General features: G+C 46.3%; 1 protein-coding gene across 1 annotated transcript in view; it reads left to right on the forward strand.

The window, feature by feature from the left end:
- Positions 1-26,595, forward strand: part of GREB1L (GREB1 like retinoic acid receptor coactivator) — a 273,408-nt gene that overhangs the window by 233,597 nt on the left and 13,216 nt on the right. The window contains exons 20-28 of the mRNA XM_055126772.1: positions 2,977-3,316; positions 8,468-8,583; positions 9,237-9,481; positions 11,595-12,172; positions 12,265-12,367; positions 20,872-21,027; positions 21,305-21,444; positions 22,355-22,516; positions 22,642-22,846. Of these exons, the coding sequence (XP_054982747.1) occupies positions 2,977-3,316; positions 8,468-8,583; positions 9,237-9,481; positions 11,595-12,172; positions 12,265-12,367; positions 20,872-21,027; positions 21,305-21,444; positions 22,355-22,516; positions 22,642-22,846 (2,045 nt within the window). The remainder of the gene's footprint in view (positions 1-2,976; positions 3,317-8,467; positions 8,584-9,236; positions 9,482-11,594; positions 12,173-12,264; positions 12,368-20,871; positions 21,028-21,304; positions 21,445-22,354; positions 22,517-22,641; positions 22,847-26,595) is intronic.

Below are 26,595 nucleotides of genomic sequence, written 5' to 3' on the forward strand. Positions count from 1 at the left end.
TTTGTGCTCTGTCTTACGAGGTGCACAACATATTTTTTAATAATTGTGGTTCTACCAGTTGACTCAAACTATTCATCGGTCATTTTTTTTAACCACCTGTGACTTTGCTCAGTAAAAAGAAAGAATAAAGAACATCCTTACAAATTTTTACATGTATGAGACTCAGAGTTTGGTCTCTGGCAATAAAAAAGAAGAAAACTAAAAAGAAGAAATAAGTATAAGTGAGGTCAGGTGTGCACATCCTATCTAGCAAGTTAGAATGCTGTGTCAGAAGATTCTGGCCTAAAGTAGGCTCTAAGATTTCTGCAGCTGTTGGATTTGAGAAGACTTAACTACTTAACTGATACTGGGGCATTAATCTTTTCACAGCACAGGTGATCCTCGATTCCCCAGACCAGCCAATCTCCCCTCCCTGTTTCCTACCCACCTGCTCCCCCCCCCCCATTTTGGAATGCCTCCTTCCTTCCAGTGACATCTTGCAGTTCCATTCCCCAGTTTTTAATAGTTGATCACATCAGCCCCCACTTCAACTCATAATCCTTACAAAATTACAATTATAATTTAAGGCAGGCACAGCAAATTCAGAAAAGCACTTGATTTAAATTCATACCTCATTCTGAGGCTGAAATTTAAATGCCTGTGTTTTGAAATTATCCTTTTTTCTATCTTTGACTTTCCTACATAGCTAAGCCAAATAGTAAATAATGATTTTAGTAACTTAATACAGAACTTATCTTGTTGCCTCCAATCTGTCACCTCTGACTGAAAATAGGTATTTATTGAACACTTGAGAATAGGTATGATTTTTTGAACCCTTGAAGGAACTGGCCCAGGATTAGTTGAACTAAAGGGTTTCTCCATTTTCCTCCACTCTGTGAAATCTGCATAATGTAACAAGTCCCTGTCAGAGAGTTACTCAAATGAAATCTGCACACAGCTCTGTATGGCCAGCTACATAACCTGGGAAAGTGCTTGAGTTTCTCTCTGCCCCCTTACCTTATTATTTCCTTTGAAGAGAAGTAAGGTGGTTAGAATCCAGGGCACCTATGGTTCTTTTCAGCTTTAAAATACTTCAAAACTACATTGTTCATTTGTTGGCCCCAATCGGTGTTTGACCCGGGATGCCTGGATGTGTTTGGGCAAGGCCAGTGAATAATTTGTTTCACTTTAAGTAGAACTGTAAAGTGGAACAAGATGAATCCCCCATTAGCCTGCATAGCTACTTGGCTGTCCTGGCTGCAGGTAGACTAGCTGGCAGCTAGTAAACAAGAGCGTTCCCACTGCCCTCATTTTACCCAGCCTCTAGGGAGGCTGAGCCAGCCTTGAGACAGAACCACGCTCTGACAGAGCCAGATTTTTCTACCAGTACCTTCTTATATTTGCAATGGGTCCTCTTTGCCCAATTACTTTTGTCAGCAAGCCTGACGTTCTAGGGAATTTCATGAAGCTTATTTTCTGCTTGCTCTGGAATTGTAAAGACAAACTGTCAATCTGAACAAAGTGATCCTCTGACCTAGCAGTTGAAGGCTGAGGTTGGGGTGTGGTGGAGGGTCCAAAGACCCTGAAATGAGGTGAGTCCATCCAGGCCGTTTGCTGAGCCGGGCCTCCACTGATGACAGGCTCCGCCACTAGGGGGTGCTATTTCTCCAGTCAGCACAGCGTTTTCTCCAACAGCCAGGCTCTGTATGAGGCTGACCTCAGATTAATAATATTACTCCCCTCCCCCTTTTGTTATTTTATTTTCCTGGGGTGCGGGGGGGAGGCACACCTGGCATTGCTCAAGGTTTATTCCTAGCTCTGTGCTCAGGGATTAGTCCTGGTGGTGCTTGGGGGACCATACACAGTGCTGAGGATCAAACCTGGTTAGCTGAATGCAAGGCAAACGCCCTACCAGCTGCATTATCTCTCTGGCTCCAGTAATACCACTACCCTTTTCACGGCAGATACTTCAAGATAAAAACATGATAGTCTCCGTTTCCTTAATTGTAATCTTAAGAATCAGAGATACCTGCCGACATGGGGCCGAGGTGAAAGCAAGTGGAGAACCCAGGTCTGACGCCTGGCACCTCACAGGGTCCTCTGAGCTCTCCAGCTGTGGTCTCTGAGCACAGAGCCACGAGTAAGCCCTGAGCACTACCAGAAATGGCTCCAAAACAAACACAAACTGTAGAACAAACAAGGTGGTTAACCTGATTCCTCAGTACGAGGTCAGGATCCAGAGATGATCCATTATGATGCTGTGGCCAGTAAACCTGGCAATACCCGCGCTTCTTAAAACTTGATAGGAATGAAAATCACTTAATAGGAATGAAAAATGAAAAGGTGTAACTGGACTGGGGCACTTCTGGGGTCACTGCTGCTGGTCTGTGGCCCACAAGGAGATGCGACTATTCCTTGAGCATCCCTAAACCTCTTTCTTTCTTTCTTTCTTTATTTATTTATTTGGCATTTGGGCCACACACAGCAATGTTCAAGGCTGACTTCTGGCTCTGCTCAGAAATTACTACTGATAACTCTTGGGAATGCATGTAGGAGACTGGGGATCAAACCTAGGTCAGCCACATGCAAAGCAAATACCCTATCCAGGCCCCACCCAGCCCCCTAACCTCTTTTTTTTTCTTTTTTGCTTTTTGTGTCACACCCAGCAATGCTCAGGGGTTACTCCTGGCTCTCCAACCAGGAATTGGGGGACAGTGCTTGGGGGATTATATGGGATGCCGGGGATCGAACCCAGGTCGGCCGCATGCAAGGCAAACGCCCAACCCACTGTACTACCACTTTGGTCCCCCCAAACCTCTTTAACCTTCTCCCCATGGATCCTGGTCCCCCTTTTCCTTCCAGTGCTGTGTGCTTTGAGGTAATTCTAGAGCCCAGTCCTGCCAGTGACTCTAAACTCTTCCCACAGTGCTGATGTGTGTTTTCCTGCCCCGAGTGGGCCCTGCTGCCTGAGCATCTGCTCCCTGTGCTCCATTGCAGGTACCCCAGGCTGCACAGCATGGTCGTGCGCTGCTACCTTCTCATCCAGCAGTACTCAGAGGCGCTCATGGCTCTCACCACCATGGCATCGCTCCGAGACCACAGCACACCGGAAACCCTCAGCATTATGGACGACCTCATCAGCTGCCCTGGAAAAAACAAAAGCGGGAGGGGACACATGCTCATTATCAGGGTCCCGTCCGTGCAACTGGCGATGCTCGCCAAGGAGCGGCTGCAGGAGGTCCGCGACAAGCTGGGGCTGCAGTACCGCTTCGAGATCATCCTTGGGAACCCTGCGTCTGAACTCAGCGTCGCGACTCACTTTGTGGCGAGACTAAAGGTTAGCGATGCCCCCACCTTTCTCCTGAGAAATACAGTTTGCTTCTGTTTTCTAGAAATCCTCCCTGAGCGCCTTCGAGGGTCATGTTTTTGTTTTGCACTTATGTCTGTTTGAACTTCCTGATCATGTCAAGGCTAGACTAAGAGACTTGTCCTCTTTTCTAATCATTAAGATGGTGTCAAGCCCCCTTTTAGCATGTGCTTGCAGTTGGTCTTCCATGCTCTCCAACTGCAGGTGCAAAAATGGGATGATCCAATTTGACCCCATGTTTATTGACCTTGTTCAAAATGTGTCTAGCCCACCAACATCTGTTTACTCAGAAAAAAAATATAATAAAAGGTAAGTTGTTCTCTCTGACCTCTGTGGGGTATACCTTTTAGTCTCATCAGTTTACTAATCCTCTTCAGTTATTTATTTAATTATCTACTAATCCAATCCATTTCCATTTCACTAATCCTTAGGATCAGGATCCTGTCTCATTTTCAGTACTCATGAACTTGCCCTCCTGCATGGGGATTCTTCAGCACTTCTTAGTTGGTCTGTATTTGCTGGACTCTAGGGACCGGGACAATCCTGGATGAGATGATGTAGGCATCCCACAGACACACTTTGCTCATGTGCAAATCCAAAGCCCCTCCCCACCGCCAACGAGCTGCTGTCCCTGGGCCCTCCGGGTTAGGCTTGGCAGCGGGTGGGACTCCTAAACTAACCAACCTAGCGCCTACTTAAACCCAGCTCTGAGGACTTTTGGGATCCAGCTTGGCCAAACGATTAGGGAGCCTGTGATAAAGTACCTGCACACACATCAGCGTGGTACAGAATTCTGTGCTGTGTATCAGCGTTAAACCACCGTGGTATCTGCTCTAAAATGGTTAAAGCAAACTCTAGTTTGGCACAGATATTATTCAGAGAAAGCACACAGTGCTGGGGGATGGAGACTGCAGTTTCCCAGCTGCAAAATTAGAAAACTGGACTAAGTAGTCTCCAGAAATTCTACTTGGGGATTATTTGTGTTCATAAAGCATTTTTCAAATTAAAATTTTTTTACTAGGGCCAGAGAGAAAATAGAGGGGTTAAGATACTTGCCTTGCATCCTGTCAATCCAAATTTGATTTGGGGGGTTTCTTGGTTTGTTCTTTGGTTTCTGGACTCAGGGGTTACTCCTAGCATTGCACTTAGGAATTACTCCTGGCGGGGCATAGGAGACTATATGGGATGCCAAGGATCAAATCCAGGTCAGCTGCATGCAAGGCAAGAGCCCTACCTGCTGTAATATCTCTTCAACCTCTCCCAACCCCAGCTTGAATCCCTCACACCATATATGGCCCCACAAACATCAAGGTATAGCTCAGAGAGAGATAGAGATAGAGAGAGGCCTTTATTGGACCATGGAGATAGCACACAGGAGGGAAGGAAGGCACTTGCTTTGCATGAGCTATGGTGAGTGCAGCCCTGGTTCGAATATCTGCACCACAGAAGGTCCCTGAGCACCATTTGGTGAGCCAGAATAGCCCCTGAGCACTGTTAAGTGTGGCCCAAAAGCCAAACAAATCAAAGAAAATTAAAACTTTTTAATTATGTTCTTTTAGCTAACCTAAATTGAATAATCTAAAACTCAAAGAAAATATATAAATATATTGCATTAGCTTAGACTAAGTAAACCTATCAAAAATATAAATTTCTATAAAGTGGAAGTTGTAACATGTATATTTCATTTATACATAATAGTGTTCACAGTTTTCAATTATAGGGATTGATCACATAAAGCAGAATTCCTAGAATGAATAACAAATAAAGTTCCTTTCTAAGTTAAAAAAAAATAAATTAAAAAAAATTTTAAGTAAAGGTCCTGAAACTCTCTTCACAAATAACTGAGATACAGATTCTGAGTGAATAATATAATGTTGAAGAATCTGGAAGAATCAGCGGCACTCTGAATTCATACATGCTTTTTGCAGGGAGACAAGCTAAAAGCAGTGTTTAACAGCTTTTTCCTGATTGCGGCCCCCTTTTGACTGTGTTTTCTTTCTGTGACCCCTGTCCTCCCAGTTGGCCCCCTACTCTCAGGCCACGGCCCCCTACTAATACAATTTTCACTGGTCGCTTCCCGTGAGAAGCATCGAGCGTGAGGCTACAGGTATTTCCTGGATCGCCGTTGACCCTGATAAGTGTAATGACTTAGAGTAGGTTTGTTCAGAACTTTCTGTTACAGCCTGTTGCTGAATCGATGCAAGTCCTCTGGTCATAGTTTGGAAAACACAGTTACCTAACTGCCAGCACGTCAGAATCAACTTGCAGCACTGAGAGGTGTGTGCCGCCACTGCTCTGAGGGTGCCAGCTACCAAGGGCAGCTCAAGTAGCTCCTCTCCAAGCAGTGACAGCTCACACAATTTGTCTGTGTCTCTGACTCAGACCAGTCACACAAAAGAAATTTCCATGTCCTCAAAACCATCTGCCTGTCCTTTCTAAGCTCTGTATTTGTGTGGAAGTGAACATGTGAGCCCCCTTTTGGGTGTGCCACTTGCCAGGTGACCCCATCTTCACCTGGCAAGTGGCTGAATTGGTTGAATTGGTGATTCAGCCAATCACCAACCACCTTTACCACTGTGGAGACAGGATTGGTAGGTCTTTTTCTCTAGCCTTGGATAAAATTCAATATATCTTTTTAAGTCATGGTCTTATTTTTATTTGCCTATGATAATCTTGTTATATTTTGTAGTTAGCTTTTAAGTCATGAAAGTATGCTGTAAGGATCCAAGATTGAAACCTGAATACATTCCTCTGGAAAGCCTGGAAAGCTTTCACTATATTTCACTGGCCTGAGCCCCGTATCATTCTTGGACCCAGTGCTCACCCAGACAATTGTCTTCAGTGTTTCTGCAGACGCAGCAGCCCAGGGCAGGTTCTGTCTATAGAAGAACCATAGTCATCATTTGTCAGTAACAGCAAAGGGATGGGAGAACATTTTATGGAAGTGTGGTGGTCAAGATTAGATTTACTTGACAATGTACTTGTGTAGATTTGTTTCCCCAGACTTAAAACCTCACTTCATTATTCTTGGAGCCATTACTATTCTGTAGAGATTAAAATATATTCAGCGAGAAGCCCAGGTGGTATGGATATGAGTCCAGTGTGAGGGCTTGTGTGCCGATCATTCCTATTCCCAGGATTGTTTGCTTCCATTTGGGGTGAGGAAGGGGCTATACTCAGAAGGGCTCGGGGACCACTGCAGGTTCTGAGCTCAGGCAGCGCTTGGGGGATCATATGCAGTGACAGGAATCAAACCCGAGTCGCCTGCATGCAGGGAAAGTGCCTTAAGCCCCATACTATCACCCTGGCCCTATGATTGTTTGTTTTAAATTATATTGTGGTACTTTTTGACAGGAAGATATGTTAGAAAAGACAAAATTTTTCCTACTGTTAAAAGAAATCTCTTGATAGAGTTTTTTTTAAGGCAAGAAAAGTCTCCCAAACTTGTAAATATCTACAGACATCCATTGATTTCCCCTTGACATGCAAATGTATAATAGAAGATTAATTACATCTCTTTCAAGAAGCCAGGGATGTGTCTCAAGAGCAACAATCTTCAGCATCTTTATACCTGTGGGCCGGCCCCTGTGTCTATGGGTCCATGGGCTGGAATAACCAAAGCAGCAAACCAGTAATTTTCAATCTTTCAAGACTGACCAGCTGGCACAGTCCGCGGACCTCTGCTATAGACCTTGTGCCTGGCACATGTCAGGCCTTGGGCTTCATCTCCAGTTCCTTGTGCCACTGCTGGGTATGCTTCCCACAAGCACTACCCAGTGCGATCTCCAAAACCACCAGCATAAGAAAAAATAGTGTTTTCCAGTTTTACAAATGATGTACATTTTATTGATGCAGTTGTGGGTATATTTATTTCTAAAAACTGTGTTTTTTGGACACCAAAATTCATTACTCAAAACCTCCATATAATTTTTGGTTCCATCATAGATTTCCCTTTATTCTATTTTGTGTTTAGCAAAAAAAATACCAGATTATTTTAAAATAAAATTAGATGCACTAACACCTCACTTCTTAGTCCTTATTTCATATGCCATCATCAGAAATACCATTTCATTTTTTAACTTGCTAGAAAGTTGATATAAAGTATAATTAAATGCATATACTTTATTAAAAGTAAAAGAAATCTTATTTACTGGAGATGGTGTGGGGGGGTTTTCTGTTTTACAATAGAAAAATAGAAAAGATCTTTTACTTTTGAACATCTTTTAAGGTGGTAGGGTTTTCTTGTATGTTCATGAAGTCAGGCTTGATAGTCCATTGAGGGCACATGTGTGTATGTAAATGTGTGTTAATGTGTATGAGACGATGTGTAATAGATTCTTTGTGAAATGTTGAGCTAATTCTATACTCTTCTAAGGAGCAGATTTTTAGTTTTTTGTTTTACCTTCTTGAGAGAGACTTTAGAAGTTCTAGCCCAATAATCAATAATTAAAAAATTTAATGCCAACAGGGGCTGGAGAGACAGTACAGCAGATAGAGCACTTGCCTTGCAAGCAATCAGCCAGCCAACCCAGGTTTGATCCTTGGTACCTTTGAGTGCAGTGCAGTAAGCCCTGAGCACCGCTGGATGTACCCCCAAAACAAAAAAGCAGACTAATAAAATTTGATACAGGAGAAAGAAAAATAATTATCATGAATAACTGACTTCATGATTTCTTGATTAAAACTCTGTTTCATGGAGATGGTATAGTCTCTCTTTAATCATGTATAGTTAAGATTTTTCCTTTCTTCCTTTTCCAATAAGCCCGATGCGTTTGTTCATTATATATATGAGAGTGTATATATATATATATTGAGAGTCTAATATTGAGAGCATATCTAATATTGAGAGTCTAACATTAGGCAGTTTAAACAGGATTTCTGCAAGGTTGGCATTACTGATGGGATATTGTATATTATCTATTTCTTGGTCTGTGTGGCTAATGCATGATTGAATGTCAACATCTATTTTATACCAATTGAGCAATTTAAATGTGTGCACATACATACACTAAATGGAAGTCATTTGAAAGCACACAGGAATAAAATCTGGACCTAAACAACTTGTTAAAATGTGATAACTTAGTGAGGTTTAATTTTTATCATTTGGATTCCTTTCTGTAGACCTGGAGAGGAAATGAGCCGGAGGAGTGGATCCCTCGGACATACCAGGACTTAGAAGGGCTGCCTTGTATAGTGATTTTAACTGGCAAAGATCCTCTTGGAGAAACATTTCCCAGGTACAGTGTGAATGATTAGCTCTCGTTTTTCATGGGTTGGTCTGCTGAGCTGATGGTTAACACTTGTGGATGTCAAACCATTTTATTCATTTCCTCCTGAAAGTCTTATTGTGAGAATTTTCTTATTGGGGATGCAAGAAATTTAGCTATTTGATTCTTCCCTCCGACTTTCCAGAGATAAGCTAGCAATTTGGAGAAAGGAAGGTAATCGCAGCTGAGAAGTGTTTATGTGCCCAAACAAGCAGAGAGGTTGCAAGAAAAGCATCTACTCCAAAGAGAATTTTTATTTATTATTATTATCTCTGTCTGCTGTCCCCAAACCCTTCAAGAATCTCAGGCCTGTAGATTGAAAGGTGATAACAGCAATAATAGCATGAATTGAACGTCGTCACTTGTCCTAAATGTCTCACACGGGTCATGTCTGTCTCTCCTCACAATAACCTATGAACCACACACGTACTATTATTCTATCTTATCCTTCAAGAAAATGAAGTGACTAGTCTGAAATCAGAGAGGCTGGGAGGTTTAAATCAAGTATTATCTGGCACTGAGAAACCAAGGTCTTAGCTACTGGTACGTTCGACTGCCCGGGACACGGAAACGCTGAGTGCATGGCCTGATGGATCCCCTCCAACGTAATTGCTTTTGCGCAGATCTCTGAAGTACTGTGACCTCCGGTTAATCGACTCAAGCTATTTAACCCGCACGGCCTTAGAACAGGAGGTGGGTCTGGCTTGCTGCTATGTCTCGAAAGAGGTCATCCGAGGGCCCACGGTTGCCCTGGACCTTAGTGGGAAGGAACAGGAACGAGCCCCCATAAGCGAGAATGATCCCGATGAGCTGCTGATCGATCTGGAGAGGCCCCAGAGCAACAGCAGCGCTGTCACTGGAACCTCAGGTCAGTACTTCTCCGTTCTTTTTCCAAGACAAGGGGCAGGAATCGGTTAGAAGGTGGAGGGAAGGCAGAGCCCAGCCGCTGCTGCCATGCCTGCAGGCTTTCAAAGAGCCCCTGACCCGGGCAGTCTCAGTTCCCCAGGAGAGAAACGTGGGAACGTGGGAGCAGGACATTTGAACAGCTATCGGGTACATCTCCAGGTAAACATTTAATGAAGACTTCCTGGATTCTTCCCTCCAGCTTTGCAGAGCTCAGCTAGGCTGGGCTACGTGTACTTTTATCAACCCAGCCTGCACCGTTTCCTTTAGTTGTTTTCTTTTTCTACCCATAATGACCACATAGACATTATACGTTGGATATTTGAACCAGGCCCTCTTTTTCTTTCAGATCCTTATTGTAAATGTGTGTTAATTGGCTTAGAATTAGAACCTGGCACAAAGTGAGTGACTGAAGGAGCCAGGTAGGCAGGTAGTGGATGGCAGCCTGTCGTGAGGCTGCTCTGGGACCACCACTGTGTGGGCTAGCATATGAGATTTCTTCAGGTAAGTTTCATTACATCAGGGGAAGAGATGGTACAGAGGTTAAGGCACTGACCCGTGAGCACAGAGCCAGAAGGAAGGGGTGAGCACCGCTGGGCGTGGCCCAAACCCCTCTCCCTCACAAAAACAAAAGCTTTATTGCCCCAAATGCAGCACTGTTTCAATTGTTTTTTATTACAAAAGTAATCAGGGCAGAGAGATAGCACAGGAGTTTAAAAACGGGCTTTGCATCCCACCAACCCTAGTTTAATCCCTTGCACTACATAAGGTCCCCCAAGTACTACCAAGAGGGACCCCTAAGCACAGGACCAGCGGTAACCTCTGAGCACCACTCGGTGTGGCCCAAAAACCGAAAGGAAAAAGTAATCAGAAAAAAACTTTGCGTAGGAACTTAAAGAATGTAACACAATAGAGAGATTACAAATGAAACCTAACCCCACTGCCAACCCTTGCCACCAGGAACCTTCTTCCCCCACATTTCACTTCTGTCTCTAGGACACACATAGACACACTTCCATGTCTGAAAGCAGCTCTGGTCCCTGTTCCTTGTCAGCAGCTGGTCCTGCAGTGACAGCCTCTCCGGAAGAGCACGGGAAGACCTCGCTGCCCTCCTCAGCCAAGGGCAGGCTGCATTTCCCCCGCCCCTTAGTGCAGGGTGTTCTCTGAGGCCACTTCAGAAAGAAGCTGACGGTTCGGAGGGTAGTAAAGGAGCAGAAGGGAGCAGAAAATCAGCCATCTGGGGGCTTGGGGGTTCCAGCAGGGGTGCAGGCAGGGAGAAAGGAGAGCTTTCTTCCTTGGTGCTGTGTCAGAACGCCCCTTTCCCTGAGTGCCACTCACGGGCCCCACCTGTTCTGCGCCTGGCTCTGATGAATCCACACCAAGGGTCACAATTCCCTTCAGCTTCCATACGCTGGCCTGCAGGCCAGTGAGGGGCCACAGGTGTGAACGCATGGCAGGCTCACTTGGACTGTCCCCGCCTTCCAGGACACCCTGTACTCACAGCTTAAGTCTCGCATTAGGCTGACTGGTGGTCTTCGGGAAGACACAGGCTGAGGGGCAAAAGCAAACTCTTGCACAGGATGGCAGGACATGAAAGTCCAGTGAGCAAAATGATGTCAGTAACCAATTCTTCTAGAACCTTCCGAGGTCTGGGTTAGACATGCCGGGGAAGCCTTCAGGTTGGCTTTAATGAGCGTCCGTTTCTCCTTGAATCAGGATGGTTCAGACTGTAGGTGGGAAAATACATTTGAAGGGCCAGAGTGTTAGTGCAGGGGTCAGGCACTAGCTTTGCCCATCAATCCATATGGTTCCCTGTGCCCTGCCAGGCATGATCCCTGAGCATAGCCTTGACCACCAGTGGTGTGGCCCCAAATATGGCCCCAAATATAGACCCCCTACGTGCAGCCCACACCAGCCTTGCGGCCAGGACACAGCCCCCAGGAACAATAAGGCACATGCTGGGGGGGTGGGGGTCGGCTGGCCAGGGTCACCCGGAAGGCGGAGGGTGTGGAGCCGGGGCCGGGCAGGGCGGCCGCCCCCCAGCTGTGGTAACGGCGCCGGGCTCTGTCCTCTTGCAGGCTCCGTCATGGAGAACGGGGTGAGCTCCTCCAGCATGGCCGAGAAGTCCCAGAAGCAGCCCCCGACCCCCAGCTTCCAGAGCCCCGCCACCAGCGTGGGGCTGGACGAAGGGGTCTCGGCGGGCCTCGGGGGCGCGGGGGAGGCCCTGAAGCAGGAGTGCGACTCCCTGGGCGCGCCGCAGGCCAGCAGCACCTCGTCCCGGCCGCCGTCGTCGCCGTGCGCGGGGGGCCCGCGGGCGCTGGCCTGGCCGGGGAGGCCGGCGGGCGGCGGTGGGGGCCTGGCGGGCGCGCTGCCCCCCGTGGTCATCCTGTCCAAGGCCGCCTACGGGCTGCTGGGCGCCCCGCGCGGGGGCCAGCTGCCCGCAGCCTCGGCCCTGCTGCCGCACGCCGACGTGGCCTGGGTGAGCGCGCTGCGGCCGCTGCTGCCCCGGGAGCCGAGCGGCGAGGAGCAGTCGCTGTACTACCGCCGGTGGACGGCCGCGCGGCCGCACCACGCCGACCACGCCAACCAGGCCGACCCCGCGACGGGCGCCCGCGCCTGCCACCCGCGCCGCCTGCTGCTCACCGGGCCGCCGCAGGTAGGCCGGGGCCAGGCCGGGGCGCGGGCGCGGGGCCGCCGGCGAGCGGCTGACTCCCCCCTCCTCTGCGCGCCCCGCACCCCATCCCGCAGGTGGGCAAGACCGGCTCCTACCTGCAGTTCCTCAGGATCCTCTTCCGGATGCTCATCAGGCTGCTGGAGGTGGATGTGTATGACGAGGGCGAGATCAACACGGGTGAGCTCCCGGCTGGAGGATGCGGGGTGGGGCGTGTGTATGGGGGGGGGGGGGGGCAGGGGAGCAGGGCGTCTCTTTTTGGGGGAAAGATGCCGTGCAGAGAGGCGTTCCTAAAGGCCCCGGTGTGCGCTGCTCGAGTGGCCGAGGGCTGATGCTCTCTGTCAGGCCTTTGCTGGGCGGCGTCTCCCCTGGGAAGGGGTCGTGAAGCCTGCACTTAATGCGCTGCACGTGTGGACGCCGCCGTGCAGCCCCGGCACTGCAGAGAACCCCCCCTCCCCCGCTTACGATTGCAGTAAGGAGCAAGGGTTGGTGCGAGGCAGGGCTGTGGGGGGCTGGTTTTCAAACCAAGACCCTGCCCCCCCGTGCCACCTTTTTCTGCCACCCAGCTCCTGGCACGCCTTCCCTGGCCCACTTCCCTGAGAGGGAGCTACTGCAGTGCCCTGCCCGCGGCCACGCTGCTGTTTGCCCAGCACCACCTGGCCGATGCAGTGTCTGAGGAAGGGAGGACCAAGCTCGTCTCTGTTTCCACACTGCACCTGGGCTCCCGGGCCGTGTCGTCTGATCCCACAGGAAAGCATTTGAGGAGAGGACAGGGAAGCAAAATGCTTCTGCTAAGGAATGGGAGAGCAGGCGAGAGCACTCCGGGAGTCAAGGAGCTGCGCGCCTGGGCTAGTGCCCGCCTCCAGGGAAGGGGCCATCTGTGCACCCAGCCGTGCTGATGTGGGCAGTGCCTCCTGGTTTCACGGAGCTGGTTTTTATAGGCTTTTTCCAGGCTGCCCCCACCTTGGGGCTTTCTGTGTCCGTAAGCATCTGCTGTGGCACTGCCAAAGAAAAAGGACTTTGAGCTTTGGGTGGCCTCCCTCAGGTCTGACCATGAAGTTTCTTACAAAAGAAACATGTTTCGGGGCTGGAGCAATAGTACAGCAGGTAGGGCGTTTGCCTTGCATGCTGCCGACCCGGGTTTGATTCCCAGCATCCCGTATGGTCCCCTGAGCACCGCCAGGGGTGATTCCTGAGTGCAGAGCCAGGAATAACCTCTGTGCATTGCCGGGTGTGACCCAAAAAGCAAAAAAAAAAAAAAAACCATGTTTCTGCTGAGGCATCTCCATCTTGTCTTCTCCCCTGGCCTGGCGTCTTTCGGACTTCTTTCAGTACTTAATTCCTGAAAAATCATCTTCAAAGATTGGGGGTGGGAGGGCGAGGAGCATTAGTACAGAGGATAGGGCCTGTGTCTTGCACTCAGCCAGCCCCTGTGCACAGAGCCTGGATAAGCCCGGAGCAATACCAGTGTGGCCCCAAAACAAAGCAAATGATTGGGGTCAGGGGGCTTGTTCAGCCTTTGTGCACTGGGGCTGGCAAAAGGGTTGATGACAGTGTGACTCCTTTTCACATATCTTGGTTTTATTGCTTCCCGGAACTCATTACCAAAGGGTCCCACCACACTCTCATAGGGCCAGAGAGTGGGTGTAGGCAGGGGACAGCCAGCTCATCTCTGGGCCAAGAACAGCGTGGCCTTGAGCCAGGGTTTGCATCTGATAATCTGCCTGGCTGGTCAGGTGCAGCCTGCTCCTGGTCATGAGAAGCATGTTGGGCTTTATTGCTTCTCTCTTATTTTAGTGCTGAGGAACGTGAGACACTCAATGACACATGAAAGGGGGGCAAAAAAGGCCAGAATTATAGTAGTAACTCTGCCTTGCACATGGCTTACCTGAGTTTGATCCCCAACATCTCATATGGTCCCCTGAGCACCACTGGCTGTGACCCCCAACCCCACAAACAACATAAACTTAAAGTTTCAGGTAAAATGAAAACTTCACCTCAGGCACATAAAAATTAAAAAATCATGTTTACGAGTTTCGTGTTCTACCCAGCTAGCCAGGCATATAAAAGTATGGTGCTTAAAAGATAGTAATTGTGCTTCTAGCCTTCTAACTCAGATAACTCAGATAATTTACAACACTGAATAAACTTCAGGTGTACGGCTCATATTTCCACAGATGTTTATGCCACACCATACCCCCCACCCACCATCCAGTCATACTATCTGTCATCATCCTTGTGGGGCCAACCATCTGGTCACCCCTTTCTGTCCTCTTCTAAAGATTGTTGATTTCGGGGTGTGAGGGTCTCCACAGCACTGCTTGGGAGCTTGAGTGCTGTGCCTAAGTATACTTGGTCTCCCTGTGCCCAACGGCTAGGTGCTCAGGCCGGCTCCTCAAGCCAGTGCAAGGCCCATGAGGACTATCCCCACAATTATCCCTGGGGAGCCCCAATAGGCAAGGGATCAAACTCAGACCCCCACACATGAGGCTTCACCCTTGATCAGCCACCTCAGCCATCAAGGGGTTTTGTTTTGCTCACTTCTTTTTATATCCCACATGGTGAAATCTTGCAGTCTGTCTCTGAATCAGCACCCTCTGGCATACACCCACCCATGTCCTCACAAATGGCATCTCTTTCATATAGCATCTTTTATTTTTATGGAGATAACTGTGGTTTGCAAGAATACAAATGTTTGTAAGCTTTCGTGGTGTAGTGTTACCACACCCACCAGCACAGTCCAGTCCAGTGGGCACTGTTAGCTTATGCTTCCTTGCTCCCTCCCACACCCTAAGAAATCTCAATTCTATTTGGCCAGTCTAAGGTTTACCCCCCCCACACTGGACATTTATTTTTTTCTTGCTTTGTTGGTTTTGTTTTTAGTTTGTTTGGGGGCCACACTTGGTGGAATTTGGGGTACCATGCAGTGACAGATCTAATCTGGGGCTTCCACACGCCAAGCATGAGCTCCAGTCCTTTAGAACCATCTCCTCAACTCATTTTTTATTCCTTTACTTTGTTTCTTATATACCACATGTAAGCAAAATTATCCAGTATTTGTCTTTTACCTCCTGACTTATTTCAGCTTAGCATGACCCCCTCCTGTTCTGTCCCTGTTGTAGCAAAAGGCAAACTTCCTCCTCTCTTGGCGCTGTTGTACGTGTAGACACTTTAGCCACTCATCCATCATTGGGCCCGATCTCAGCTGTTATAAACAGTGCCGCAGTGAACACAGCAGTGCACATATCTTTTCAAAATTATTATTTTTGTGTGTTCTTTGGGTAAATACTTGGGAGTAGAATTACTATCGTGTGGTATTCTATTTTTAGTGGCTTTTCAGAAATCATTATACTATTTTTCCATAGATACTGAGCCAGCTTTACTTTCTCTCCAGCAGGGAATGAGGGTTCCTTTTATTCCCCATTCCTGCCAGCCTTGCTGTTTCTAGCCTTTTTGGTAGACTGTTCTCATGGGTGTGAAGTGATTACCCTATTGCCTTTTTGATTTGCATATTCCTGATGATGAGCAGTTGAGCACTTGTTCATGCACTTATTTGCTTTATACATGTGTTCTTTGGAGAAGTAGATGTCCATATTTTGTTGTTGCTTTGGGCTATACCTGGTGATACTCCGGGGCTTCTGCACATGAGTGCTTGAGATTACTGTTTGGGCTCCATTTGGTAACAAGAATTGAACCCCTGCCTCCTGCAGGCAAAGTATTCATGTATGCGCCCTAGGCCACTGGACTATCCTTGCAGCCTTCCATACTTTCCAGTGGGATTGTTGAGTTTTAGAAGTTCTTTATTAAGTTCTTTATGTATTTTTGTTTTATTTCATTTTGTAGTACAGAGCTTTATTTTTATTTTTTCTTTTTGGGTCACAGCCAATGATGCACAGAGTTCACTGCTGGCTCTGCACTCAGGAATTACCCCTGGCGGTGCTCAGGGGACCATATGGGATGCTGGGAATCGAACCCGGGTTGGCCGCATGCAAGGCCGCATGCTACCCACTGTGCTATCGCTCCAGCCCCAGTACAGAGCTTTTTAGATTAAAATAATATCATGTTTCTAAGTTTATGTTGTTTCTCTTGCCAATGAAGTCCCTGAATATATCACTGTCTTTTGTAGATTCATTGTCTTTAATCCATTCTGAGTAAATTTTTTTGTTTGGTTGATTTTGGGTCATACGTGGGTTCTGGAATCACTCTGGTCGTGCTTGTTGATCATGGGAACTTACAGTGCCAGAGATTGACCTGTAGGTCTCCCACATGTAAACATGCTCAGCTAATTGAACTATCTCTCTGGCTCCTTGAGTTAACTTTTATATATTAGTGTGAAACAATGAGTCATTTTCATTTATTTGCATATGACCATTCAGTTCCCAAGAACCATTTGGTGAAGAGAACCTTCATTTCTCTGTTTTATGCTCTTAGCTCTTTGTCATACATTAACTGTTCATATATATGAGAGCTGATTTTTTGAGTTCTCTATTCTATTCCATTCATCTGAATGCTTTTATTAAAATAGCATGTAGTACTGTAGCACTGTTGTCCAGTTGTTCATTGGTTTGCTCGAGTGGGCACCAGTAACGTCTCCATTGTGAGACTTGTTACTGTTTTTAGCATATCAAATATGCCACAGGTAGCTTGCCAGGCGGGCGGGATACTCTCAGTAGCTTGCTGAGCTCTCCGAGAGCTCTCCGAGAGGGACGGAGGAATCAAATCCAGGTTGGCCACTGTGCTATTGCTCCAGTCCTAAGATAGCATATTTTTGATGAATCTATCAAAATTCCAATGGCATTATTCAAGGACATAGAACAAATATTACTGAATTTTGTATGAAACTACAAAACTTCCTGCACAATTCAAGAAATATTAAGGAAAAAGTTTGGGAGTCATTATCCCTGAGTTTGAACAATATAATAAGGCTATAGTAATTTGAAAAAAAATGCATGTTTTTATTTTTATTTTAAAAAATAAAATAGCATATTTGTATTTTTATCTTAAAAAATAAAATAGCATATTTTAAAAAATACTATAGCCGGGGCTGGAGCAATAGCACAGCGAGTAGGGCGTTTGCCCCACAAGCGGCCGACCCGGGTTTGATTCCCAGCATCCCATATGGTCCCCTGAGCACCTCCAGGAGTAATTCCTGAGTGAAGAGCCAGGAGTAACCCCCAAGCATCACTGGGTGTGACTCAAAAAGAAAAAAAAAAAACACTAAGTTAAAAAAAAAAACAACTTAAAAAACAAAGATGTGTTGCAGCTTGTGTCTTGCAGTTCTGGAGACCTCCAGGGCACCTGCAGGGCTTCAGTGTCACATCCAGTGATGCCCAGTGTCCTCTAGGGTTCTGCTTATGGGCCATGTGGTAGAAGGGATTTTGCAAGCTCCCAGTCTCTTCTATTTCTTTTATTTATTGTTTTGTCATGCCAAATCTCAAACTCAGGACCTCACACATGCTTGGTATGTTTCGATGACTAAGCCACAACCCTGCTCTTCTATTTATTGGCAGTTTTAGGTTTTTGGGACCCCACCTGGCAATGCGAAAGAGTTACCCCTGGCTCTGCACTCAGGAATCACTTCTGGCAGCACTGGGGAGCCATATGGAATGCCAGGGATCAAACCCAGGTTAGGCGTAGGCAAGGCAAACTCCCTGCCCACTCTGAACTGTCTCTCTGGTCCCTCTTCTGTTTAACAGTGACCTGTAGTCTTCAGTGTATTAGCACTGCACTGCACTGTCATCCCGTTGTTCATTGATTTGCTCGAGTGGGCACGAGTAACACCTCCATTTGTGAGACTTGTTACTGTTTTTGGCATATCAAATACACCACGGGTAGCTTGCAGGCTCTGCCGTGCGGGCAGGATACTCTCAGTAACTTGCCGGGCTCTCCGAGAGAGACAGAGGAATCAAACCCAGGTTGGCCGAGTGCAAGGTAAACACCCTATCCACTGTGCTATCACTCCAGTCTTCAGTGTATAAGTTATTCAACTCCTATACTCAGTTGACTCTAAATAATTGATTGCTTTTTATACAATTATAAATAGGATTGTCTGTTTTTCTATAGTTCATTATTTGCACACAGAAATGCAACAGATTTATATATAGATTTTTTTGTAGCATGCCATTTATTGTATTGGTTTGTTATTTCTAATGGATTTTGCATGCAATCTTTATCACTTTCTGTATATACTGTGCCTTCTGCAAGTAGTGATCTTAATCACCATTTCGTTTGGATCCCCATTATTTTAATTAATGTACCTTATCTTTACCAATGAACATGTAGGGTGTTTCCATATATGTAGGGAATCAAACCAGGGATCAAACCCAGGTCAGGTGTGTGCTGTGAATAGAGCTGCAAGGAACATGGTAGTCCATATATCTCTTCAAATTGATGTTTTCATATTCTGCAGATAAATACTCAGAGGTGAAGTTGCTGGATCATATAGTAGCTCTATTTTTTGTTGTTGTTTATGAAAGGTCACATCCAGCAATGCTCACGGGTTACTCCTGGCTCTGCACTCAGGAGTCACTCCAAGTGGGGCTCTGGGGATCATATGCAGTGCGAGGAATTGAACCTGGGTCAGCTGCATGCAAGGAAAACACCTTACTATTTGCACTATCTCTCCAGCCCCAAGTAGTTCTATTTTTAATAGTTTAGGAACCTCCATACTATTTTTCATAGAAGTTGCACCAAGTTACATTTACACCAACAGTGTTTTCCTCTTTTCTCTACATCCTTGCCAATACTTCTTCTTGTCACTTGGGTTCTCATAGATGTGAGATGATATCTTTGCTATTTGTACTTCCTTAACAATGATATATTATATAAAGACAGTAAATATGGGCCTGGTGGTATGTCTATAGACAAATGTTATTCAGAACTCCTTTAGCCTTTTTTGTAAAAAAATAAATAAAAATTTAAAAGGGCTTTATTTAAAACTTATCTTAAACTTTTTTGATAAGTTTTATTAATAACAATGAGTATCATCTATGGATGACCTACTTCAGAGCTGCTACTGTCTGAGGACTTTATTTTTATTTATTTTGGGTCACACTCGGCGATGCATAGGGGTTACTCCTTGCTCAGCACTCAGGAATTACTCTAGCAGTGCTCGAAGACCATATGGGATGCTGGGAATCAAACCTGGGTTGGCCATGTGCAAGACAAATGCCATACCTGCTGTGCTCTCCTCCAGCCCCTGTCTGAGGACTTTACACATACCAACTAGGATCCTTTTAGCAATTGTGAAACCTCAGGGACGAAGGTGCTTACAGGTGAGAAATAGTCAGAGGAGGAGCCTGGGCTCACATCCAAATAGCACAGGGAGCTTCCTACGTGGCAAGAGGTGCTGGGTTAGAAGGACATGCAGGAGTATAGTCTGAGCACAGAGACTGTGACAGGCTCCCAGTAATTCTGCAACCGACGTTTACACTGGAATCTTGTTCAGTGCATTTTGGTTGTTTGGTTTTGTTGTGGTGCTATAAAGAGAACCCATCATTGGGGCTGGAGTGATAGCACAGCGGGTAGGGCGTTTGCCTTGCACGCGGCCAACCCGGGTTCGAATCCCAGCATCCCATATGGTCCCCTGAGCACCGCCAGGGGTAATTCCTGAGTGCAGAGCCAGGAGTAACCCCTGTGCATCGCCAGGTGTGACCCAAAAAGCAAAAAAAAAAAAAAAAAAAAAAAAAGAGAACCCATCACCTTACACATGCAAGACACATGCTTTACCACTGAGTCACATTCCTGGGCTCAATGTAGTCTTCAGATCTCTTGGGTCATTAACATCTATAACATTCCACAACTGGGGCCGGAGCAGTAGTTCAGTGGGTGGAGCGTTTGCCTTGCATGCAGCCAACCAGGGCTCAATCTCTGGCATCCCGTATGGCCCTCCAAAGCACAGAAGGGGTAATTCCTGAGTGCAGAGCCAAGAGTAACCCCTGAGCATTACTGGGTGTGACCAAACAAAACAAAACAAAACAAAAAAACCCCACAACAGGAGAACTGGTCTTCCATAGGAAGCTTAACAGTTTGAGGGGGATAAGTTAGGGAAGGGGACACTAGGATAATGGGGGAGGAGGCAAGTATCTACCACAGAGGCAGGCTAGCGGGTAGGAGGGAAACAGACATTGGTGAAGAGTGGTGGGCACTGGTGAAGGAATTGCTGTTGGAACAATATACGCCTGAAAATCCATGGTAACTATCTTTCTAATTCACAGTGATTCAATTTTAAAAAGTAAACAAACAAAAGTCCCACAACTCTGACAACTGAATGTCAACAAATTTAAATCACCTAAATCTGAGCAAGCTTTTCTTGAAATCTGGGGGTCCAATGAGAAGGGATAACTGATTTCATGAATGTGGGTGTTTGTGAACTGCATGTGAAGGAAACTAACGTGGGGCCTGGAGTCCCACACACTGCAGCAGAGCTGCCCCTCTGGGAAGTGGTGATCAGGAGAATACTTTATTTGCTTAAAGGTAGATTTCTAGGGGAATGTGGAGTCTCTTTTTTTCTGAAAAGGGTGCAGTAGGCCAAGAAAGTTTGGGAAACTCCATTACTGAAACAATTTTACTTTCCTCCGCCGCTCATTTCCCAACAACACAAAATGCCTTGCGTTTCAAAAGACCCTTCACCTCTGGCCCACTGGAGTCAGCCTGCTACTCTCCCCGTCCTTTTCTTGTCCTAGATCCCAGCGACAGCAGTGATGTGAGCCCATCGGAGAGAGAGCCCTGGCCTGACATCGAGAGCTTCAGTAAAATGCCCTTTGACGCCAGTGTGCATGACCCCAAGTACAGTCTGATGAGCCTGGTGTACACAGAGAAGCTGGCAGGGGTCAAGCAAGGTCAGTGCAAGCAGAGTCCAGTGTTAGGGCCTTCCTGGAAAATCCAGGGAACCATCTCAGAGGCCAGGAGCCCTGCGGCAGCCTAACATTTAAGAGCAGCTGGCATCATTCTCTCTGCTTCTCTCTCCTCTTACCTGTGTTTACTTGGTGAGTTCCAGCCTGCCTCTCGACCCTAAAGAGGATTCTTGGTAAAGCTCTTTTGGGGGAACTGGTGACTTTCTTCGCAGGCCAAGAGGTTTCGTATATATCACGGGAAGCTTTCTTGTCCTTTCTACAGAAGCCACAAAGGAATCCAAAATCGAGGAGCCGCGGAAACGAGAGACTGTGTCCATGATGCTGACCAAATACGCGGCATACAACACCTTCCATCACTGTGAGCAGTGCCACCAGTACATGGACTTCACCGCCGCCTCCCAGGTGCAGCCCCCAGCCTCGCCTCTGACCCCACCAAGGCCTGTGCGTGTACGAGTGAACAGGGGGACGCCCAGAACCCCTCGACGGGCCACTCTAGTCAGACTCTCCACCTAGTGAAAGGGGGTCATGGTCATGGGACGTCCCGAAGAGTCAGCGCTCCTTCTTTGGTGGAGAGAACTGAGGGGGAGGGGAGACGAGTGGGAAGCAGTGCAGCCCCACATCCGGCTGCCTCTTGTTCAGGCAAGAGGGTATCGCCCAGGCTTGTTTTCAGGATAGCTCTAGCTTGCTTCCCCCAGTCTATTTTCTTGGTTTTGATCGACTCTGAACATGTACAACTCTTTCCTGCTCTGGCGTGGGCTGACTGAATGCCCCCCAAACCTGAAGAGCGCATCTCCACCCTTTGCCCACAAGGTAGGAGGAGACTGAAAATCTGAATTGGATCATTCTGTCCTTTCAATACCAACAGCTTTTGGGGTCCGGTGCTTTGGGAAGCTTTTTGGATTGAAATAAGCCCAGAATGCTTTACAGAATACAGTGTTTCAGGGGCGCCCCATGGCACATCCCCTCACCCTAGGGGCACAGCACCTGGCTTTGAGGGTTCAGGGTTGCATACCCACAGGAGTGGCGGCACAAGGTCAAGTTCAAGTCCACGTTCTTCTCTTTATGAGGCGTGGGGGGCACACCTGGTGATGCTCATAGATCTCTCCTGGCTCTACACTCAGGAATCACTCCTAGCAGTGCTTGGGGGGCCGGGACACCAGAGATCAAATCTGGGTCAGCCACATACAAGGCCAATACCCCACCTGCCCTGCTTTCGCTCTGGTCCCATGTTCTTCTTTTCTAACAACCTTAACAAGCAGGCAGGGAGTTTGCTCCCTGCTTACATCCGACCCTTTCTCCTTTGCAAATGTAGATGTCTGATTCAACCCTCCATGCATTCACGTTCTCGTCCTCTATGCTGGGAGAAGAGGTGCAGCTCTATTTCATCATTCCCAAATCCAAAGAGAGTCATTTTGTCTTCAGCAAGCAGGGAAAGCACCTGGAGAGCATGCGGCTGCCCCTGGTTTCTGACAAGGTGGGTGCCAGTGCCGGGAGGCGCCTGCCACAGGCCCCAGATTCTAACACTGAGTCTTTAATCTCCTCTGAAGGGTCTTAACCTCCCCTCTGGGGTTTCTGGTTGCTTTGCTTTTCTTTCAGCAGAATCTGAATGCAGTCAAGAGCCCTATTTTCACTCCTTCCAGTGGCCGACATGAGCACGGACTCCTCAACCTGTTTCATGCCATGGAGGGCATCAACCACCTTCACCTGCTGGTGGTCAAAGAATATGAGATGCCACTGTACCGCAAGTACTGGCCCAACCACATCATGCTGGTGCTCCCGGGCATGTTCAATAATGCAGGCGTGGGTAAGGGCCCCCTCTGGGGGAGGGAGAAGGGCTGAAAGAAGCACCCAGCTCCCTTCCACAGGCACGAAACTTTCAAAGGTTCCCTGCCTTTGGAGCAGAACTTGTCACTCCATCCAATTGGAATTTTCTTTCGTAGTGTATTTAGTTTTGCAGAATAAATTTCTGAGGAAGCAGGACACTGAGCACATGGGAGGGGCAGGGAACGAGCTGGTGTGGTGCCCGCAGTGCAGGAGCTGCCAGAGGCGCTGGGCTGAGCACAGACCGCACGACAACACTAGACAGAAGTGGCCTCACTAGGAGGAGCTGGTCCCCAGCCACTGCTAACTGTTAAAGACCTGCCAAGCTCCAAGTCTCCGTAACCTAGAAACTGGAAGCATCGTCCCAGCCTATGACTTCTTTTATGTCATTATGACTTTAAAGTGCCTGAAAGAACTTTCTTTTTCCCCATGGGCCTATTTCTGCAGGGAACACAGGACAGTGAGTTCATGGCAGAGCCGTGAGAGGCACCGGCGAGACCTAGAATGCCTCGTGTACCACCCTCAGGAAGGAAACTCCCTGGGTCCTGTATTTCAGAGCTGCTCTGTCTGGTCACTTCTTGCATTGTAGTTCAGAATTATTTTTTCCCATAGAACTTCTGTGTATATTTGGCTCAGGGAAGTCTCAGGAGGTTGAGAATTCAAAGGCTACTTGTTGGTTACTTTTGTATTGTTACTGTAGTTTAGACGGCATGGTACAACAGTGTTCATGATTTTGATGTACAAAGATACTACTCACCAGCATAAAGAAAAAAAGCCTTTCACTACTGCCCCTATGTCACTTCTAGTCCCACTCCTCCCCCACCCCTCTTCCATTTCCCTCACTGCTTAGTATAATGTTTCCTAATTTGAGGCCAAGGACTTTTTTATCATGTCTCTGCTAATGTCTTTTAGAATCTAAGGCTAGATACCAATAAATAAGATTTCTGGAAGCTTACTTTTTTTTTTTTTCCTTTTTGGGTCACACCCGCAATGCTCAGGAATTACTCCTGGCTCTGCACTCAGGAATTACTCCTTGCAGTGCTCAGGGGGGACCATATGGGATGCTGGGAATCAACCTGAGTTGGACACATGTAAGGCAAATGCCCCACCCGCTGTACTATCGCTCCAGCTCCTGAAAGATACTTTCATGAGAAGTCTTCATACTTTCTCATAGTAACTGAACTGACATTTCAACAGCAGTGAAAAATCCTTCTCATCACATCCCAGCAACACTAGTTGTTTCTACTTTTCAAGTACTTGCTATTTTTGCTGGTGTGAGGCAGCTCTTTGTCATTTTATTTGCATTTCTCTGGTAATAAGTGACAGTATTGTAACACTTTTTCATAGGCCTACTGGTCATCTGTACGCACTCTTCAAGAAAGTATGTTTATCTTTGGGATTTTTGGTTGTTGAGTTTTGTGATTTATATATCTAGGATATTAACTCTTTTTTTTTTTTTTTTTTTTGCTTTTTGGGTCACACCCAGCGATGCTCAGGGGTTACTCCTGCCTTTGCACTCAGGAATTACTCCTGGCAGTGCTTGGGGGACCATATGGGATGCCGGGGATTAAACCCGGGTCAGCCGCGTGCAAGGCAAACGCCCTACCTGCTGTGCTATCGCTCCGGCCCCTAGGATATTAACTCTTTATCGATGTATTTTACTGCAAATATTTTCTCCTATTCAATATGGTGTCTTCTTATTTTAACCTCTTTTTTTTTTAATGCTTTTTGGGTCACACCCAGCAATGCACAGGGGTTACCTCCTGGCTTTGCACTCAGGAATTACTCCTGGCGGTGCTCAGGGGACCATATGGGATGCTGGGAATCGAACCCAGGGCAGCTGCGTGCAAGGCGAACACCCTACCCACTATCCTATTGCTCCAGCCCTTAACCTATCTCTTTTGCCACGTAAAATATGTTCAGTTTGATGCTGTCCCATTCATTTTTATTTGCCATTGCAGTCAAACCATTGAAGAGACCTTTATGGTCCTTATCTTAGATTGTTCTGCTTATACTTTCCTCAAGGCCTTTTATTAACTTGTGTGTGGTGTGAGGCACAGATCCAGTTTCGTTTATCAGTATATATATGTCTATCCAGTTTCCCTTGTTGAAGAGGCTTTCTTTACCCTTTTGTCATACGTCAATGTCTACATATTTGAGGATTTCTCTTCTTGGTGATCAATTCTGTTCCATTGATCTGAGTGTCTTTATTCCAGTAACACAGTTTTAATTACGATAGCTTTATAGTATAAAGCCAGGGAATTCAATTAATCTTTTCCTCAAAATTGCTTTGGCTGTTTGGGGCATTTTTATACCATACAAATTTTAGTAGTGTACGTTTTAAGACCTTCAAGAATGTTATCAGAATTTTGATGGGAATTGCTTTGAATTTGTATGCTTTTGGGTTGGTAATTTTCCCAGTCCATGACCACAGAACGCTTTTTTGTTTTCTGGTGTCCTATTTACTTCAATAGTGATTTATAGTTATCTAGATTTTTTTGTTTTTAGAACACTATTTTCAATAGGGCTTTTTTTCCTTCTAGTTTTGTATATAGATTTCTGCTATATATGTTTGTGTACTGTAGCCTATTTTGCTTTTTCTTATTCCTAGGGAGTTTGTTTTTGGGGTCTGTAGGAATACATATGTGCGTGTGTGCGTGTGTGTGTGTGTGTGTGTGTGCATGTACGTGTACATACATACATACTTATCTGCAGATACTGATGTACAATTTCTTTTCCAGTTTGAACACCTTTGATTTCTTTTTCTTACCTGAGTGCTGTGATGAGAACTTCCAAAACTATACAAAATTAAAATGGAGGGAGTACATCTTAGAGGGAAGACTTTTTATTTTCACTGTTGAATGTTGCTTGTGGGTTTGTTGTAGATGGCCATTACTATCTTGAAACACATCTATTCTCATTTTGTTGAGTTTTTACCATGAATGGATGCTGAATCTTCTCAAGACTTTCTTTGCATCTATTGATATGATCATATGGTTTCAATCTATTCTTCTGCTGATGTAGTACAGTATGTCACTGTCATCCCATTACTCATTGATTTGCTCGAGCAGGCACCAATAACGGCTCCATCGTGAGACTTCTTGTTACTGTTTTTGGCATATCGAATACACATGGGTAGTTTGCCAGGCTCTGCTGTGCAGGCAAGATACTCTCGGTAGCTTGCCGGGCTCTCTGAGACGGGGGGGGGGGGGGGGGGGGGAAGGGGGAGGAATCGACTAGTGAGTACAGGCACTAGGTATTCTGTGTAGTTTTAGTAGAACTCACTAGTGAACCCATCTGGACCATTTGGGGAGATTTTTAGTTATTGTTTCCTTAATCACAATTGGTCTATTCAGGTTTTCTCCTTCCTATAGATTCAATCTTAGGAGGTTATATGATTTCTATGAATAGTGACATAAAATTATTCATAGTAATCCCTTATAATCTTTTGTATCTCTAAGGTAATTTTGCAGTTTCTCCCCTTCCCTCTGATTCAATTTATTTTGGTTTTATCTTTTTTTCCCTATCTAAGGGGTTCTCAATCTTGTCTATTAAAAAGGCAGCTCCTGATTTCATTTAGCCTAAAAGAAACCTTTTCTTGATTTCTTGTAACATTACTTTCTGCTCTAGTTTGTACTAATTCCTTCTACTTTGGGATTTGTTTCTTATTTTCTGGTTTCTCTATCTGCTAGGTTATTTATTTTTTTTTTTTTTTTGCATTTTGGGTTACAC

The sequence above is a fragment of the Sorex araneus genome, chromosome 2 (genome assembly GCF_027595985.1).
Source record: "Sorex araneus isolate mSorAra2 chromosome 2, mSorAra2.pri, whole genome shotgun sequence".
Lineage (NCBI taxonomy): Eukaryota > Metazoa > Chordata > Mammalia > Eulipotyphla > Soricidae > Sorex > Sorex araneus.